Raw genomic sequence first — 16,634 nt, forward strand, 5'->3', positions numbered from 1 at the left:
AGGTTTAGTCTATCCTGGGAAAAATCAGAACAGGAAAAAGTCTGGTGTTGAAAGGTCTGGCTCTTACTTCTGACTCAAAACACAGATTCATTAAGTGACTCGGGGCAAATCAAATTCCCGGGCTCCCCCTTTCTTCTTAAAAGTAAAGGGGTTTGCCTATTTACAGTCTCTCAAGTCAGCTCCATCTGTAAGATTCTGGATCTGTAAGTCACACTTATAGAGGTATCTTTACTCACATAATTAACTTGTAGAGTATCTCTTCCTTCACTTACTGTCAAGTTACTGGAAACCATGCTTTAGAGGAAAAAAAATGGTGTGGATGATACATCCTTTCCGTTTTATAGAGGAATAAGAAAACCAATATAAAAAATATAGGAAAATAAAATCAAGTATGTTCAAATTAGCAACTTTTCAGTTCTAGGTATGCTAGAAAACAGTACTCTGATGTACATTTCATTCACTTAACAATTTCTAGAGAAATATATATGGAGCTGCCAACCTGAAGACAGACCCAGGGATTACAGCTGGTACTCAAGTATGTTATGTATATTAGAGGAGTAATTCATAAACAAAGATTTCCAATAGATTAGAAAAAAATACTTAATAAAACGGAAAGGCACAGATAACAGGGAGATAAATCTAGTGTGGATGTGCACAGTGGGATTTTACAGAAGACTCCTCTGTAGAAGTTGCTTTAAATTGGAACCTGAACAATGAGTGAGTTAGACAAAGAGGGTATAGGGGTCAGAACATTTCCAAGCAGTAGGAATAGCATATGCAAAGACTCTCATAATCTGTTCCTTCAAACTCTTGGCATCCAAGTTTGTAAGTGCACCTCTAACACATAAATAATGAAAAACTAGAGCAACAACCAAATACTTACCAGAATTATGTTTATAATTATACTGTCATCTAAACTAATTTGAATGCTAGAACTGAGAATATCTTAGTTTAGTACAATTCTTTCATAAGAGTACTTAGACCTCCCAAGTGGGTCTGAAATGCTTGGCTTTCTTTTTTCTAGTTTCAGTGTCCAAACAGGAGTAGGTGTAAAATTATTTAAATAGAATTACAAGTTTTGGAAAGATCAGGACAATCCATGTGAAGATAAACCAGCCGTTCTCAACCAGCGTACCTCATCTGAATCACAGCATTTCTCAATTCCCCTAAGAACTATACATAACTGGATGCATGGGAGAAAAGTCAATTTGTTACACATAGTGAATGCCTTAGGGCAATAGGGCTTAAATTCTTTTGTGGAATCCCCTGTTGATCATTGCATTTCATGATAAAGATGTACAGAGGACTCAAAATTGTTTTTTAATATAAGTATTAGTCTAACTACTTTACTCATAATATTCACCTAAACTGAATACTCTTGGTGATTCTGTAAAAAATGGAAATTTTCCCACAGTCGTGATTTGGATATACACAGAAATTTAGATGAGACATAAATGTCAGATCTCTTTTCTCATATGTATATATTTGTTTATTCAGAAAAGCTAAAATTGCTATGGCACAAACAGTTCCTGATTTTGCTTTTCTACAGTTTTTGATGACTAAATATACCCAGAGTTCAGGCAAGTATACCAACAACAGTAATAACCAGAACACCCATGACTAATACATGTATATAGAGTGTATATAGAGTGTAAATGGTGACCATTTATAATGATATTTAACATGTATTTTCTCACTGAATTCCTACAGTAACACCACTGAACCAACATAGGTATTATTAGACAATTCATTTCACCAGTGGAAACAATGACATTTATAGAGATCAAATGTCCATAAGATCATGCATTTAATAAGTGTTGAAACCTGAAGTTATATGGTCTTATGATACCTAAGACTATGTTTTATTCCACTAACCACTTTGTTTCAATTATTAAATGTGAAAATTAACACAGTAGCATAGTACATAAATTTCTTATTTTTATTATTCTTAAAATTTTTTTAATGTTTATTTTTGAATTTTTTTTTTTTATGTTTTTTATTTTATTTTTGAGACAGAGAGAGACAGAGCATGAGTGGGGGAGGGTTAGAGAGAGAGGGAAACACAGAATCCGAAGCAGGCTCCAGGCTCTGAGCTGTCAGCACAGAGCCCGATGCGGGGCTCGAACCCACAGACGGTGAGATCGTGACCTGGGCTGAAGTCGGAAGCGCAACCGACTGAGCCACCCAGGCGCCCCTAATGTTTATTTTTGAAAGAGAGAGAGAGAGGGAGGGAGGGAGGGAGGGAGGGGCAGAGAGAGAGACACACACACACACACAGAATCCGAAGCAGGCTCCAGGCTCTGAGCTGTCAGCATAGAGCCCAACACGGGCTCGAACTCACGAACTGAGTGACCATGTCCTGAGCCGAAGTCCGACATTTAACCGACTGAGTCACCCAGGCACCCCATAAACTTATTTTTTAACCGATTTCTTCAGTACCATGCTTCATATTATAGACTTATATTGATTTAACTTAGAATTAAATCACGAAAAAACTTTTTTTGTTTAAAGAATATAAAATACGAAATATGTATGACTTGCTACATAAGATGGACAGGAAAAAAAATTCTGGGTGACTACACAGTTTCCTCTGACCTTCATAAAACAGAACTACATATTTATGTTGCAGGAACACAACTTCAACTTCTCAGGGAAAAGGGGCTCTATGACATCAGCTGCATTAAGTGTGCTGATTTCCTCCAGGGGAGGAGAGGGGGAAAAGGAAGCAACAGACATTGAACAATAAAAGAAATCGGAAGACCAGAGGAAAGCACTAATCGGAGGAAGGGAGGAGGAGCAGATGGCTTAGGAGGGAGACATGTGGGAATTGGGGGGAAAGGAAGTAATTGGCAAGGAGAGGCTGAATGCCAAATTCATGAAGGATCTGGAGGACACTGGGGATTTGGATGGGATGTGAGTCAGCTGCTTTTCACCAAAATATCACACCAACGAGGGAAATCAAAGAAACCTAGAAAGACACACAGGAAGCAGAAAAGGACGGGAAAAAGAACTGATGACATACTTTATGCTTACAACTGTACCTCTCTAGCATGGGAATGGGAAGTGTTAAACAATTTTTTCAATGTATAACTGACTTTTGCTCCTAACTTCATTCATGATTTTCAAATCCTTAACTGGTTTATGAAAGAAATGATATAGGTAAGATGCTTCCATTTATTTTTTAACTATTTTTTACTTACCTTGTATGTGTGTGATTTTTTATTCATATATAAATCAATTCCTTTAAACAGCCTAGGCTTAAGTTGACCAACTGTCCTGGTTTTCCCAGGACTAGGGGTTTTTAACTCAAATACCAGGATAGTGCCCAGGAAACCAGCATTGCTGGCCATCCCATCTAAGTCACCTTAAGAAAAAAATATTAATACACTTGCTCATGTTAAAATGTATTTATACTGTAATATTTTCTACATTTTTCAAAGAAGAATGAAAAAATCAGTATAGGTATGTGATAAGCAGATGAAAATGGGAATAAAATGGTTTCAAGTTTGACTGTGGCTTTGATGGAAATCAGTATTTTATAATAAAACTATTCCCATCATCTGAATTATTTTTTCAATCAAGTAGAAAAAAGAACCAAAGTTTTTAAGACATAGAGGATACCCCTAGCATGCTACTACAGCATATAGAACAGGTAGGTGAAAATTTAAAAATTCAAGACACAGCTTATCTCATAGAATAATACAAGTCATTAAAAAGATGTTTGTCACAATGCCGCATACAAAGGGAAGGGAAGAAGCATGTTTTATTCATCTGTAAATTTTAGTTCAAAAGCTAAGAATTTCAAACATGAAGAGATGAATGTCTTTTAAGCTTTTCTTTTAACTAGTAAAATGAAATCATTCAGGATAAATGACAGCCAAAGGTTATTATGAAGAAACTAACTCTGATATTTCAGAATTGAGTCTAGATAGATCTCACAATTTACACTGTACTATTACAGTGTTAGTTTTTACTATATTTTTATTATATCTATACAAAATTTTCAAGCCACTACATAAACAATATTTTCCTTAACTCAATTTGCCATTCATTATATAATTTCTCCTAATTGCTTAATTTGTCAGCAACAATTTCTGACATGTATATAGCTGATTATATTTGAACCTAGCTAATCCACAATTTGGACAGTTAATTATAAAACATATTCAGTTGAATAATCCACTGATTCATAATATCCTTTTTAATATAAATCTTTCTTTCATCCTCTTTAGATAATCACCTCATATCTTTTGAGGTAGGGCTTCTAGTACCCAGATAAAATATTTTTTGTTTATCTGAACTATAACCTTTGGTCTAATTTGAACAATTTCATGCCATCTTTATCAAACTACTCACCTTTCAATTTGTATAGATCTTTATGTTATAGTTTTCATTACTGGAGATAATATGGACTAAATTTTTTTTTTAATATGGACTAATTCTTAAATGTACCAATCCTAGTTTTAAGGCCACCATAACCTTCATTGTGTGAACTAAACTTTCCAGACCCTTGCGAACTTAAAGACAGTATTTTTTACCAGGAGCTAAAGGTTACTGTCATTCTAAATTGAAATTTACTCTGACAGCAAATAGAGTCATTATATATGTTGCAAAATCTGTAGGATTTTATGGAAATTAGGAATTGAGAACTTACTATTGTTCCTATAAATATTCGTTTGCTAATCTATATCAAAAGGTTTCATTCCCAGTCATAAATCATCAGATCTCATATATAAATATATACAACTATCATTTTCTTTTATTAAAATAATGGTATCAATTTGCCCTCACAATTTATCACATGCTGAGGCAAACCATATAGTTGCTATTGTTTCATTAGTTACCACCTGGGTATTATTGCGTAATATATTTTAGTTTATGAATACACTTGGGGTTTTGATTATAATAACTAATTAAATAAGTTTTATTTTATAAGCAATGCTCTTTGAGAGATTGGCCACCTCCTTGTAGCTATGCCTGCAGTTCCCACTGCTATAATCAGGAGAATGTGCATCTCATAGAGACCTAATAGCAGGGAAACTGATCTTCAGTATGTGACCCCAAAACTGTGCTGATTTATAATAAGCACTTTGCCATGCATGGCTTTTTAATATTTTATTTTTTAAGTAATCTCTATCGCTGATGTGGGGCCCAACCTCATGACTCAAGAGTCACATGCTGTACTGACTAAACCAGCCAGGTACCCCTGCCATATAATATTACATTAGCTTCAGGTGAAAACAAAACAAAATAAAACAAAACAAAACTGTGCACTAAGAAAACAATATTGGGGTGCCTGGCTCGCTCAGTCAGTTGAGTGACTGACTCTTGACTGTGGCTCAGGTCATGATCCCAGGGTCATGGGATCGAGCCCTATGTTGGGCTCTGCACTGAGCGTGAAGCCTGCTTAAGATTCTCTCTCTTTCTCTTTCTCTATCTCCCTCCCTCCTCTCCCCTTCTTGCTCTTTCTCTCTCTAAAAAATGAAAGGAAGAAGGAAAGGAAAGGAAAGGGAAGGGAAGGGAAGGGAAGGGAAGGGAAGGGAAGGGAAGGGAAGGGAAGGGAAGGGAAGGGAAGGGAATAATATTAAAATCCCCCAGGTCAACAAATATAAAATAAGTGGCACATTTTTAATAAACTTAATACCCTTTTATAATGTTTTGGCATCAGTAAGTTTCTCTTCTCTCTTTACTAATGACTCTACATTCATTCAGAAAACCAATATCATACTAAAATTTTTCTTGAGCCTTTTGGGTTTACTTGCCAGCTTTTATTTAACAAAATCTTGTAACTGACCATCTTTATACATAAACCCTTTTATAATCCAGAAAAATATTTGTGATGTCTACTTTCAATTGTATTTAACTTTTTCTTTAATTCATGGACAATTTTAGTTTTTTTTATTAAAAACAAAATTATTTTCTTAAATATTTGGTATTACTTTTATTCCCCATTACTAACATCATCAATTTTGCACATTACAAAAAAAATTGAATTTGAGTACAATATTTCCAAAATACAATAAAATAAACTAAATATATCACTCTTTGTAAAGTATATCCAATGTTCTACATTAAAAAAAAAAAGATTTTGGTCCTCTGATTCATCTCTGTGAGAAAATTTCATTTATTAATAATAATGGTTATGACTAATTCTCAGTCATATTAAGTAAATCTATTTAATCCAGTCTTCCAGTTAAACTACTTCTATTTCTAATTCTAAATATAAATACTCATGTTTAGGGAAAAAAAAAAGGAAGAAAGACTAAACATTACCTAAGTCCTCCTTCAAATTATTCTAAGAAAGAAGTCCCAGAAGAGTTCTAAAAGATTCTCCTGTCAGTTAGGAAAATAAGAAAATGGTATTTATACATTGCTGGTTTATAATCATCACAGATCTAAAATTTGGCTCAGAATCCAGGTCAGTGTAAAAAGAAATGACTTAAGAACATCAAAAATACAGGTGCAGCTACAATTACATATTTGCCCTTTTTTGTAGGGTGTGTCTTTGTTCTCACAGCTGGGAGAGTCGTACTTTAAATTTTCAACAAAGAAAGCCACCACATTAAAGACTCCAGAAATTCCTAGAACCAAAACTGTAGCAATAACCATGCAATCTTTACTTGCCTTTCATAAAGATATTATGTGCTTTAATCTCCTGTTCATCTGTGCTCAACACATTTGGCAAAGAAATGAAAACAATGATTTGAAAACAAAGCTTAGGAGAGAAGAATCACATAAAATATCTAATAACCAATATCTCTTAAGACTTTACATTCAATTGGGGGGGAAAAAAGAATTGGAAAGAACGTCAGACATTCTGTTTCTGTCTTAAATTTTTGTTTTAATTACTCAATTTGAGTTTTGCCTAAAGGAAAACAAAAACAAAAACAAAAACAATTAGGATCTAAATAAGAACAGTAATTTTGAACTCAAACTGCTGATTTTAATCTATTCATCTCCCTGCATGTATAAATGTGCCTTTTACCTCGTGTTTTATCAGTTTCACAGCCATAATTTATACAAAACACACAGATGGTCTTGGAAATAGAAAAGTTTCAGATGTTACAACTTCCTAGCATATGGAACGCTATCGTGGATCATCATTTTGGCAGCATTTAAATGATTTTAAAATTATTTATACATTAACATGTTGGCATTGTATCATAGCATTGGTATTGCAACTTTAAATGGTTTGATTCCTGATTGGAGGCACTTCTTATAGACTCTACATTACTGATGAGTAGGGGAACAGAAGCCCTGTATTTACAGTAGATAGCACCCTCTGGACAGCAACGGGTAAATGAAGATCCAATAATGAATTAAACATTTTGGCATAAACCATAACATCTCTTCACATTTCATATATGATACAACAGGAGGTTCTAGGAATTATTACAAACCAAATTTACCATAGCAGTTTTAAACTGTTAATATCACAGAAAATGCACAGATACACACATATGCACACACACAAAAAACCTTGAAGTCTGACCTTTCAAAATATGAGACTACAATCACCTTCATTTTTTTATCCATTATCTCAGATACAACATAAAAAGAATTGCTTACACTCTGTGTCTGATTTCAGTCTTCCCAGTCTCTTCTGAACCAGTTCTTTGAGGTTTCAACCCCTTAACTCCACTGAAACTGCTCTTGTGAAGGTCATCAGTGACTGACCACCAAATGGTTAAACTGAATGATCAATTCTCAGTCCTTACATTATGTGTTGGAAGGGCTGCCACTGACTCAGTCTTTGTCACCTCCCTAACATCCTGTCTTTGCTTGGCTGTCCTCTGCCATCCCTCTTTTCTCACCCGCTCCCTCTGAGTCTCCACTGCTCTTTCTGCCTCTTCTCCCTGAGGGCTAAACACTGAATCTCTTTTCCTTTCTACATGTAATCACTACCTTGGTGATTTCAGTCTCCTGGTTTTAAATAATGTGTACATAAGGATGATTCCCATATTCATCAGGATAAGCTACATTAGTCTATGGTAAGAAATGCTCCATGACTTAATACAACAAAGATTTCTCATTCATTTGATGTGTCTATCATGGAAAGACAGAGGTGTGGGATGGAAGGTTTGGGTACCCATAACTCAGGGATCCGGGCCCTTGAGTGTCCATGTTGTAGCTGTACTACTTGGAACATGTCCTCCTTGGTTGCTACATGGCGAAGACAAAAAAGAGCTAGAGGCTCACTCGCTAGTATTTAATTTATTCAACTTCCATACACATCCCATAAAGCTGATCTAGTCAGATTGGTTGCCCAACAGCAAAGAAACTGGGTAGCAGAGTCTTTCATTTGCCCAGAAGCAGGGGAGGATTGCAGAGTAATAAGTACTTGTCATGTCTGCCACAACTCAATTTTTTTCTCCAGCCTCAACCTCAATTCTGAATTTCTGACTCATGTTTCCAACTGCCTATTTGACATTTCTACTTGGATATCTAACAAGTACTTCAAAATTACAATGTCCCAAACTGAGCTCCTGATACTTCTAACCCCAAATCTTCTCTTTGTACAATAAATGGCATCTCGATATTTTCAATCACTCAGACCAATCAATTAAGGTAAGCCTGGCCTCTTCTCTTTTTCTTACAAGCCACATCCAATCTCTTAGCAAATTCTGTTGGCTGTAGCTTCACGGCAGATCCAGAATTTAACCACTCCTCACTACTTTCCCTCCTAGCAGAATGATCCAAACCACCATTTCTATCTTGCCTAGATTATTGAAAAAGCTCCCAAATAGTCTCTCTGTGTAATCACTGCTGTCCCTTCAGTGTGTTCTCAAGACAACAGAGGAATCTTCTGAGAAAACTCTGATGTTTTTCACTTCACTCAAGGGGAAATCCAAATTATTTACAAGATCTATAAGGTCCTACACAGTCTGGCTACTACTGTTCCCCCAATATTAATTCCTATCAACCTCCCCTCTACTCAACACACACTGACCACTTTGCTCTTTTAAAAAAAAATGTGTTAGGTAGGCCCCATGTTAGGGTCTTTAAACCTATTGTTTTGTCTGCTTACTTTTCCAGGTACTTGTAGAGTTCCCTCCCTCAATTTTTTCAGGTCTTCATGAGAAGCATTTTCTGGTCACACTATTTAAAACTGAAATCCCACCCCTATCTTAATTAATCTGTCTAGCCCTTCAGTATTTTTTATAGAACTTATTATAGCCTAGCATATTATATATTATACTATCTATTTAGGTTTTATCTATATAATCACTCACAGAATATAAACTCCAGACAGGGGACTTTCCGATTTCTGCTTAATGCTGCATCTCTGATGCTGAGAATTTTTTCATTAATTCATATTAAACACAAATAGATAATGAATCAGGAAAGATATGAAGGAGGAAATGGGTAATAATGGTTTCAGTGTGTTTGAATCATTCAGGCAGGGAAATGGAAATTACAGATAATGGTCATTAGGTGACTTAAAATACGTTTTTAAGGCAAAGTTATTATCTTAATTGTACATAAATCTAAAAAGGAATCTGTTGTCACCAGTAAGAGAAGCATTTGTTCCTATGGTCTTTACTCCCCTGTGCTCTTGACTTCACTTCCCAAAAACAATTTTCACATACAGTTCACTTTGCCATGTGACTTTTCAACACCTCTTAAAAGTACAGCTAGGTTATTCTCAACCCAATCACTAGAATTCTAAAACTCCTTTGGGAGACTCATTCTAATTCAGATCACTGCAAGAAAAATACTTGATTTTCTTCAAGGTCCCTAAAACCTTGTCTACTATAACCTTCTTGATTTTATTTTTCCCTATTTAATTCTCATGCTAATCTGCTAACTGGTTGTTCAGAAATAGTGCAAACATTTATTAGGGCTATGGGGTCTGTGCTACAAATTTGTTTTTCTATACCTTTAGCAGTGACTTTTCCTTATACACATGTTCTCCTGGGTACCTTTATTTATTTTTTTTAAATTTTTAAATGTTTATTCATTTTTGAAAGAGAGAGGAGAGAGAACAGGGAAGGCAGGGAGAGCGTGGGACACAGAATCCGAAGCAGGCTCCAGGTTCTGAGATGTCAGCACAGAGCCTGATGCGGGGCTCGAACCCACAAACCATGATCTCATGACCTGAGCCAAAGTCACACGCCTAACTGAATGAGCCACCCAGATGCCCCATTCCTGGGTATCTTTAAATCTTGGCCAATGAATTCATAATACAGTGTATGTGCAAAACAAAGAAACTTGTAAAGGGCAATATTGTACAATCATAGAATCAATTACAGTTCAGTTATTTGGGTGTTTCAGTAAACACTTTACAAGATAGAAAGAGGTCATAAAGAATCACTGATGTCAATAAAATGTATCATTACTCCAGAAGGCATACTCCGCTACGTGTATGACAGCAGGAATTTGAAATCCAATAATCAAGTCACGCAATTTTATTTTGAATGAGATAAATCCATCACTTAACCATCATTCAGAATGAGGTTTTATTTTTCAGACACAATATTAAACTGTACAGAACACAAAAGCCATTTGAAAAGGAGAAAGAGATTAAAAAAAAAAGTCCTGAAGTGACATAGGACGCCTTTGGAAACATACCATATTATCGAATTTTTAACAATTTTTACTGTAGCATATGGAAATGTGATATGTCCTGAATTATAACAATACTTAAATCATGCATGAAGGTGTTAACTCTAAGACATTAAAGTAGAAATTATAATTTTCTTTTACTAATCTCCAAAATAAGCAATATGCATTTTCCTCACTCATTTTCATGTCCACCCAGGGAAAACTGAAATATGTTTATTTTAAAAGAAGTGCAAATGGGGGATATGTAACCTTTTTAAAACAAAACAAAACAAAACAAAGTACTTCACTTTTCTCTCTTTTCTTTGGTGAAGATATAACAGTTAGATCGATGAACGCCCCCCTCCGCTGAATGAAATACTCACAGTTATTCGTTCATCTTTATCATCCAGCGGAGAGCCATCTTTCTTCCATGAAATGGTGGGTTCAGGATGGCCTCGTGGAGGCTGGCATTCCATCACTGCAGGCTCCCCCACTGCCACCATGACATCGGAAGGATTTTGTCTGAAGTCATCCCGGAGTACTGCAGGAACAAGATTAAATCATTATACCCAATGGTGACATACACAGTCCTTATCTCCGAACTTCAGCAAGGAGACATTTATTATAATAAACTATTAGTAATAGCCACCTCAATATATCTTGGAGAATCTATATTTACTTAGAGACATACGCAACTTAATAAAGATATCTGGCCTTAAGCTACACAACAGGGATAATGTGATATTATCTATGGGCCAGTGGACAAGTGTATTTTGCTATTTCATGTCCTCACAATAGCATTTGGCTTATCGTTAAGATGCATTTCTTCTCTGCCTACTGCTCACATTTTTCTCTTCCATGTACTAATGAATATAACTGAATCCTCCTTTCACTTACATGACACATTGGGATGATGCTTTGTATTATTAAGTGAATTACATACACATACAAACCAAAATAAATAGACTTCCAAACACACATTCAATTGAGTCATTTTAAAGATATTTCATATTAGTATATAAAAGTGTATAAGCATTACAGGGGCGCCTGGGTGGCTCAGTCGGTTAAGTATCCGACTTCGGCTCAGGTCACGATCTCACAGTCCGAGAGTTCAAGCCCCGCGTCGGGCTCTGGGCTGATGGCTCAGAGCCTGGAGCCTGCTTCGGATTCTGTGTCTCCCTCTCTCTCTGCCCCTCCCCTGCTCATGCTCTGTCTCAAAAATAAATAAAAACATTAAAATTTTTTTTAAAAGTATATAAGCATTACAACTTAAATATGCTTATTATAAAAACTTTAGATATAATTACAAAATGACTATGTTCAAAATACTGTGTTTTTCTGTTATCACTGAGCCAACCAAGTGTTAGAAGAACCCAGTGATGATAACAGCACCACTACCAACTTGCATCACTTTGTATCTTCTGTATTTTTTGTTTGTAGTTGTTTTTTGGTAAATATTATTTCACTGAGTCCTTAAACTTGCTCAGGATGAGAGGTATTATTAACCTCATTTATGCTATTGACCCTATATTTTATTTTATTTTTAACACTATATTTTAGAGGCAGAAACAGTTTATTACTACGGTCTCCACTGGATACTAATGTGATATTAACATACTACAAAACAGGCACTATTGTTCACTTTGTAACCATTAAAATAAAATGTGGAAAATAAACCAAATCTGTATTTCAAAAACAGTTCACACAGCAAAATTGTCCTCTGTATCTTGTAAACACAAAGAAATCATGAATTCTTTGGCGAGTTAGTCTTAAAACACAACTCCATCGTTTACTTGAACATAACCTCTCTTTCCACATTTACACAGCAGGCATGGAGATACATGCTTCAATGCGAAGTCTAAAAATGTTATCTTTCTCCCACTCCATTTTCTCCCAGTGTGTAATAACATGTGAACAATTTTAGTAATCGTATTTAAGATGGTACTTAAAATGTTCATTGGTATGTCCAGTGCATAGATTGAAGTGATAAATGTTATTTAGCTTTTGCAACTTTTTTTTTTTTTTTTTTTTTTTATTTTTTTTTTTTTTGGATAGAGAGAGACAGAGCATGAACGGGGGAGGGGCAGAGAGAGAGGGAGACACAGAATCGGAAACAGGCTCCAGGCTCCAAGCCGTCAGCCCAGAGCCTGACGCGGGGCTCGAACTCACGGACCGCGAGATCGTGACCTGGCTGAAGTCGGACGCTTAACCGACTGCGCCACCCAGGCGCCCCATAGCTTTTGAAATCTGTTGAACTAAACATTTGGTACAACAATTTTATACTGGAACGAGTGTCTTTCCATTGCAGCGACATTTTAAAATGCTTTCACGGATGAAGTACTACACTGTAGAAAACTTATGCTCAGACTATCATTTCAAAAGTCACGCTTAAATTTTGGCTTCAAAACCTCAATCAAACTTACAGGCTTACAAAATGCTGTAGTTTTCTCTTGTAATTCTCTACTTTTCCTTCCTCTATACCAGCTAAGTATATGAACACAACTGGGTAAGCTTTATCCACTCAAACAAAAACGTTTTTTAATCTACATATTGAGACAACTTGGGACACAACATGACTATGTTAACACTTGGAAAACAAGACTTCAAAGAGGAGACTTTGTCCTCCTCTTAGGCAAGAATGGTAAAATGAAAAAGAAAAGCGAATATAATTGTGTCACACTGTTGTGATTCAATTTTAATACTGTACATTATTTATTAATAAAATACATAGACACAAAAGTAAATCTGGTTGAACTGAAAACTCCAGCTACTGTTACCACAAAGTAAACAACAGGGTTTGAAGACTTTCACTACTTATGAACTTATATTATGATTAGGTGTTAAAATGTACCACATTTAAATGTAAGGTTTATAGAAAAAGCAAATGAATTGACCTTAACAAATACTATGTGCCTTTACGGGATTACATTATTCATCTAAGATAACACCTCTGAAAAATTTTAACACCCTTGAAACATGCAAAACGAAAATACTTTTCAAATAAAAATAAATAATTTGCACAATTTTTCTACTTGGTGAGCTTTTAAAACCAACTTAGTAACACTATATCTTATTTAAAAAATTGAGATCATATCTCAAACCAATGAATAATAAAATGTCTTTCAGAAATATCAAAGGTCTAAGATAAATCAAGTTTTTTTTTCATTTACTATGTTATTTGAGTTTTTACAGTATAGAATGAAAAGCTAACAAAATGTAATCCATTAAAGATTGTTGCTTAGATAATGCTCATGTAATTATTTTTGCAGCTGTAAAGCATAAAACTCTAGTATTGCCTATGGCTATACGCAGCCCTGCACAGTTATGAATTTAAGATTTTTTTTTCTCTATTCTATAAAAGCAACTTTCTTCCTTGCACTTACCCTGAACATTTCCTTTTGGGGAAAAATTGTTTGTGTCACATTATAAAATGGTATTAACTTTTAGTTAAATTATCCAATTTTCTTAATTCACATGTATATTTAAGTAATGAAGAACTGAATTCAAATGATGGGCAACATTATGGCAGGAGAGCCAACGGTATCCTTAAGTATTCTCAAATGCAATTCATTAGAAAAATCTCTCCTTCCCTAACATCACTATTAAACTGAATGCATATTTTGATAGTGTGAAGTAATATGAATAGTGTGAAATGCTAAAGTCTGGAACTAACTTTTGAAAAGATTTAATATTGATTTGAAAAAGAGCAAATAATATAGATACAACAGATATCCAAGTAGATATCACGTAAAATGTTATTTTTAATATTAAAAAAAATTTTAAGGTTTTATTATTTATTTTTGAGAGACAGAGACAGAGTGTGAGCAGGGGAGGGGCACAAAGAGAGGGAGACCCAGAATCCAAAGCAGGCTCCAGGCTCTGAGCTGCCAGCACACAGTCTGACATGGGGCTCAGACTCACAAGCGATAAGATCATGACCTGAGCCAAAGTCGGACACTTAACCAACTGAGCCACCCAGGCGCCCCTAAAATGTTATTAAACAAACCACTGTTCATCCTAATCCTACATTTCTTCCACCTTTATGTAATTGTTTTATGTTCATTGGTTGGTACATAGAATTTGGTTCAACCACGTTTCAGTCTTTCTCTTTCTGTTAAATTAGAAAAAAAAAAATTATAAGCCTCATTAAATGTTTGAATCTCCTAGAAGTTATTTGTCTAAAAAAAATAGCTAAGATTTGTCCTTTAAAACAAAACAAAACAAAACATACAATCATTGGTCTTTCTGAAAAATTATATTCCAATTTTAATATAATTCTCAAAATAAGTAAACATGTTTTCGGAAAAGGATTCTAAAATTTAGTGTTGAATTTGCAATCTATTTGGGCAATGTTGAGGAAACAGGGAGCAACAGGAAAAAAATGTTAAGCAGAAACTGAAGTATTATGGAGACTCTTTTAGAACCCCGTGGGAAATTTTAGAACTTAATGAAACATAAAATTATAGAACAGGCACTGGTCTTTGACAACATTTAATCCTTGAAGGAGAGACAACTGTGTCCCAAGAAACTGTCACTAGCTTGTGTTATTTCTCAGGAAGAGACCAGGAGAAAACAGGGATGTCCCAACTTCCAATGCAGAGGTTTTTTCTTTTTTTTGAACATGTCAATATTTTACTATTAAATGCAATTTACCTATCTCATCAACTGTATTTCCGTCAAATCCACTCTGTTATTGCAGAAGGCTTGACAGTGATTGTACATCAGTGTATTGCAGTCTCATGTCTACCCAATTTCAGTAAGGTTCACGTGCTCCTGAAATTAATTTTGCTCCCTAATCATGTTGTGAACACCTGTGAACCGCAATGCCTTCAGCTTCATGAGTCACAGAATCTCGGTGCTGTTGGGGGACTCAGAGATGGGTGATCCTAACCTTTTCTTTTAGAAATTAATCATCTAAGGCTCCTCAGAGGGAAGGGAAGCAAGTCGCATAAGTAACAATGATAACATGAACAATACAATAATAATGCTAGCAATGGCCAACAATTAATGAACATTAGCTTTATAAGGAACCACATGAAAGGATAACATGAACAATACAATAATAATGCTAGCAATGGCCAACAATTAATGAACAGTAGCTTTATAAGGAACCACATCAAATATCCACTCACTGAGTCCTCACAGCAAGGCTAGACAACATGAATTTATGCTTTCATTTTAAGAAGAAGAAATTTGTAAAGATTTAGTAGCAGTGCTAGAACACAGATCTTTCGTCCACCAAGGACTCTTCTCTATCAACTTGCCTACCTATCTGGTCTTATCTGAACACGATGTTCACAATTCTAAATATACAAACATCATGATATAATTAATATTTCAGCCCCTTTCCATTGGAACAGGAGTTGAATGAGAAATTTCTCTTCTGACAGTCAGCTGGCTCTCTTTGACTATTTTATGTATTCTTATGTTTTTGGTTTTTTTTTTTTCCAGATTTTTCCACGTTTGGAAGACATCACTTCAAACCTTCAGTGGGATGTTGAGATTAGAATTCATCATTCAGATTAGTATGTTGTACTAATTCTTCTCAATAATTCTGCTTTTATTTCAACAAAATGACTTAAAAAAGCTGTACAACAGTAAGTGTTTTAATTAAATATGAACATTTTAATTAGAAGTAGGTATCTTGGGGAAAAAGAGAGGACAATAATCCGCAGTTCTGGGATTTTTTTTTTTTCTACTTAAAAGACTTCTTAGTCAATTAAACCTTGCAGCAAATAGTAGTAAACTGTCAACTGGGAAAAGAAAAAAATATATTAATAAAATCCTTTAAAATTAGGGTATAATAGAGGAATAAATAAAAGAGGACGATATTCTCAAAGACGTTTAGTAACAGCATGCCTGTTAAAACTGTCCACTTTAACTGCTTTCAAAATTACCTGTCACCTACCTAATCTTTAATTTTGAGTAGAGATTATTCACTTCTATGATACTTCTAGTTGTCCATCTAAATGTCCACTTATATGCTGAAATAAATAAGTGATATCTAATGTCAATAATTTCAAAATAAGTATCATCCTTCCATTTAACAAATCTGTGCTGAACACACACTTTGTGCCTGGCACTTACAT

At 35.0% G+C, this 16,634-nt stretch overlaps 1 protein-coding gene across 4 annotated transcripts in view; it reads right to left on the bottom strand.

Moving 5' to 3' along the window:
- ROBO1 (roundabout guidance receptor 1) overlaps positions 1–16,634 on the bottom strand; it is a 401,546-nt gene that overhangs the window by 132,254 nt on the left and 252,658 nt on the right. For all 4 annotated transcript variants that reach the window (XM_042955684.1, XM_042955682.1, XM_042955683.1 and 1 more), the window contains exon 3: positions 10,929–11,086. In XM_042955684.1, the coding sequence (XP_042811618.1) occupies positions 10,929–11,086 (158 nt within the window). The remainder of the gene's footprint in view (positions 1–10,928; positions 11,087–16,634) is intronic.

Source organism: Panthera leo, chromosome C2 (genome assembly GCF_018350215.1).
Source record: "Panthera leo isolate Ple1 chromosome C2, P.leo_Ple1_pat1.1, whole genome shotgun sequence".
NCBI lineage: Eukaryota > Metazoa > Chordata > Mammalia > Carnivora > Felidae > Panthera > Panthera leo.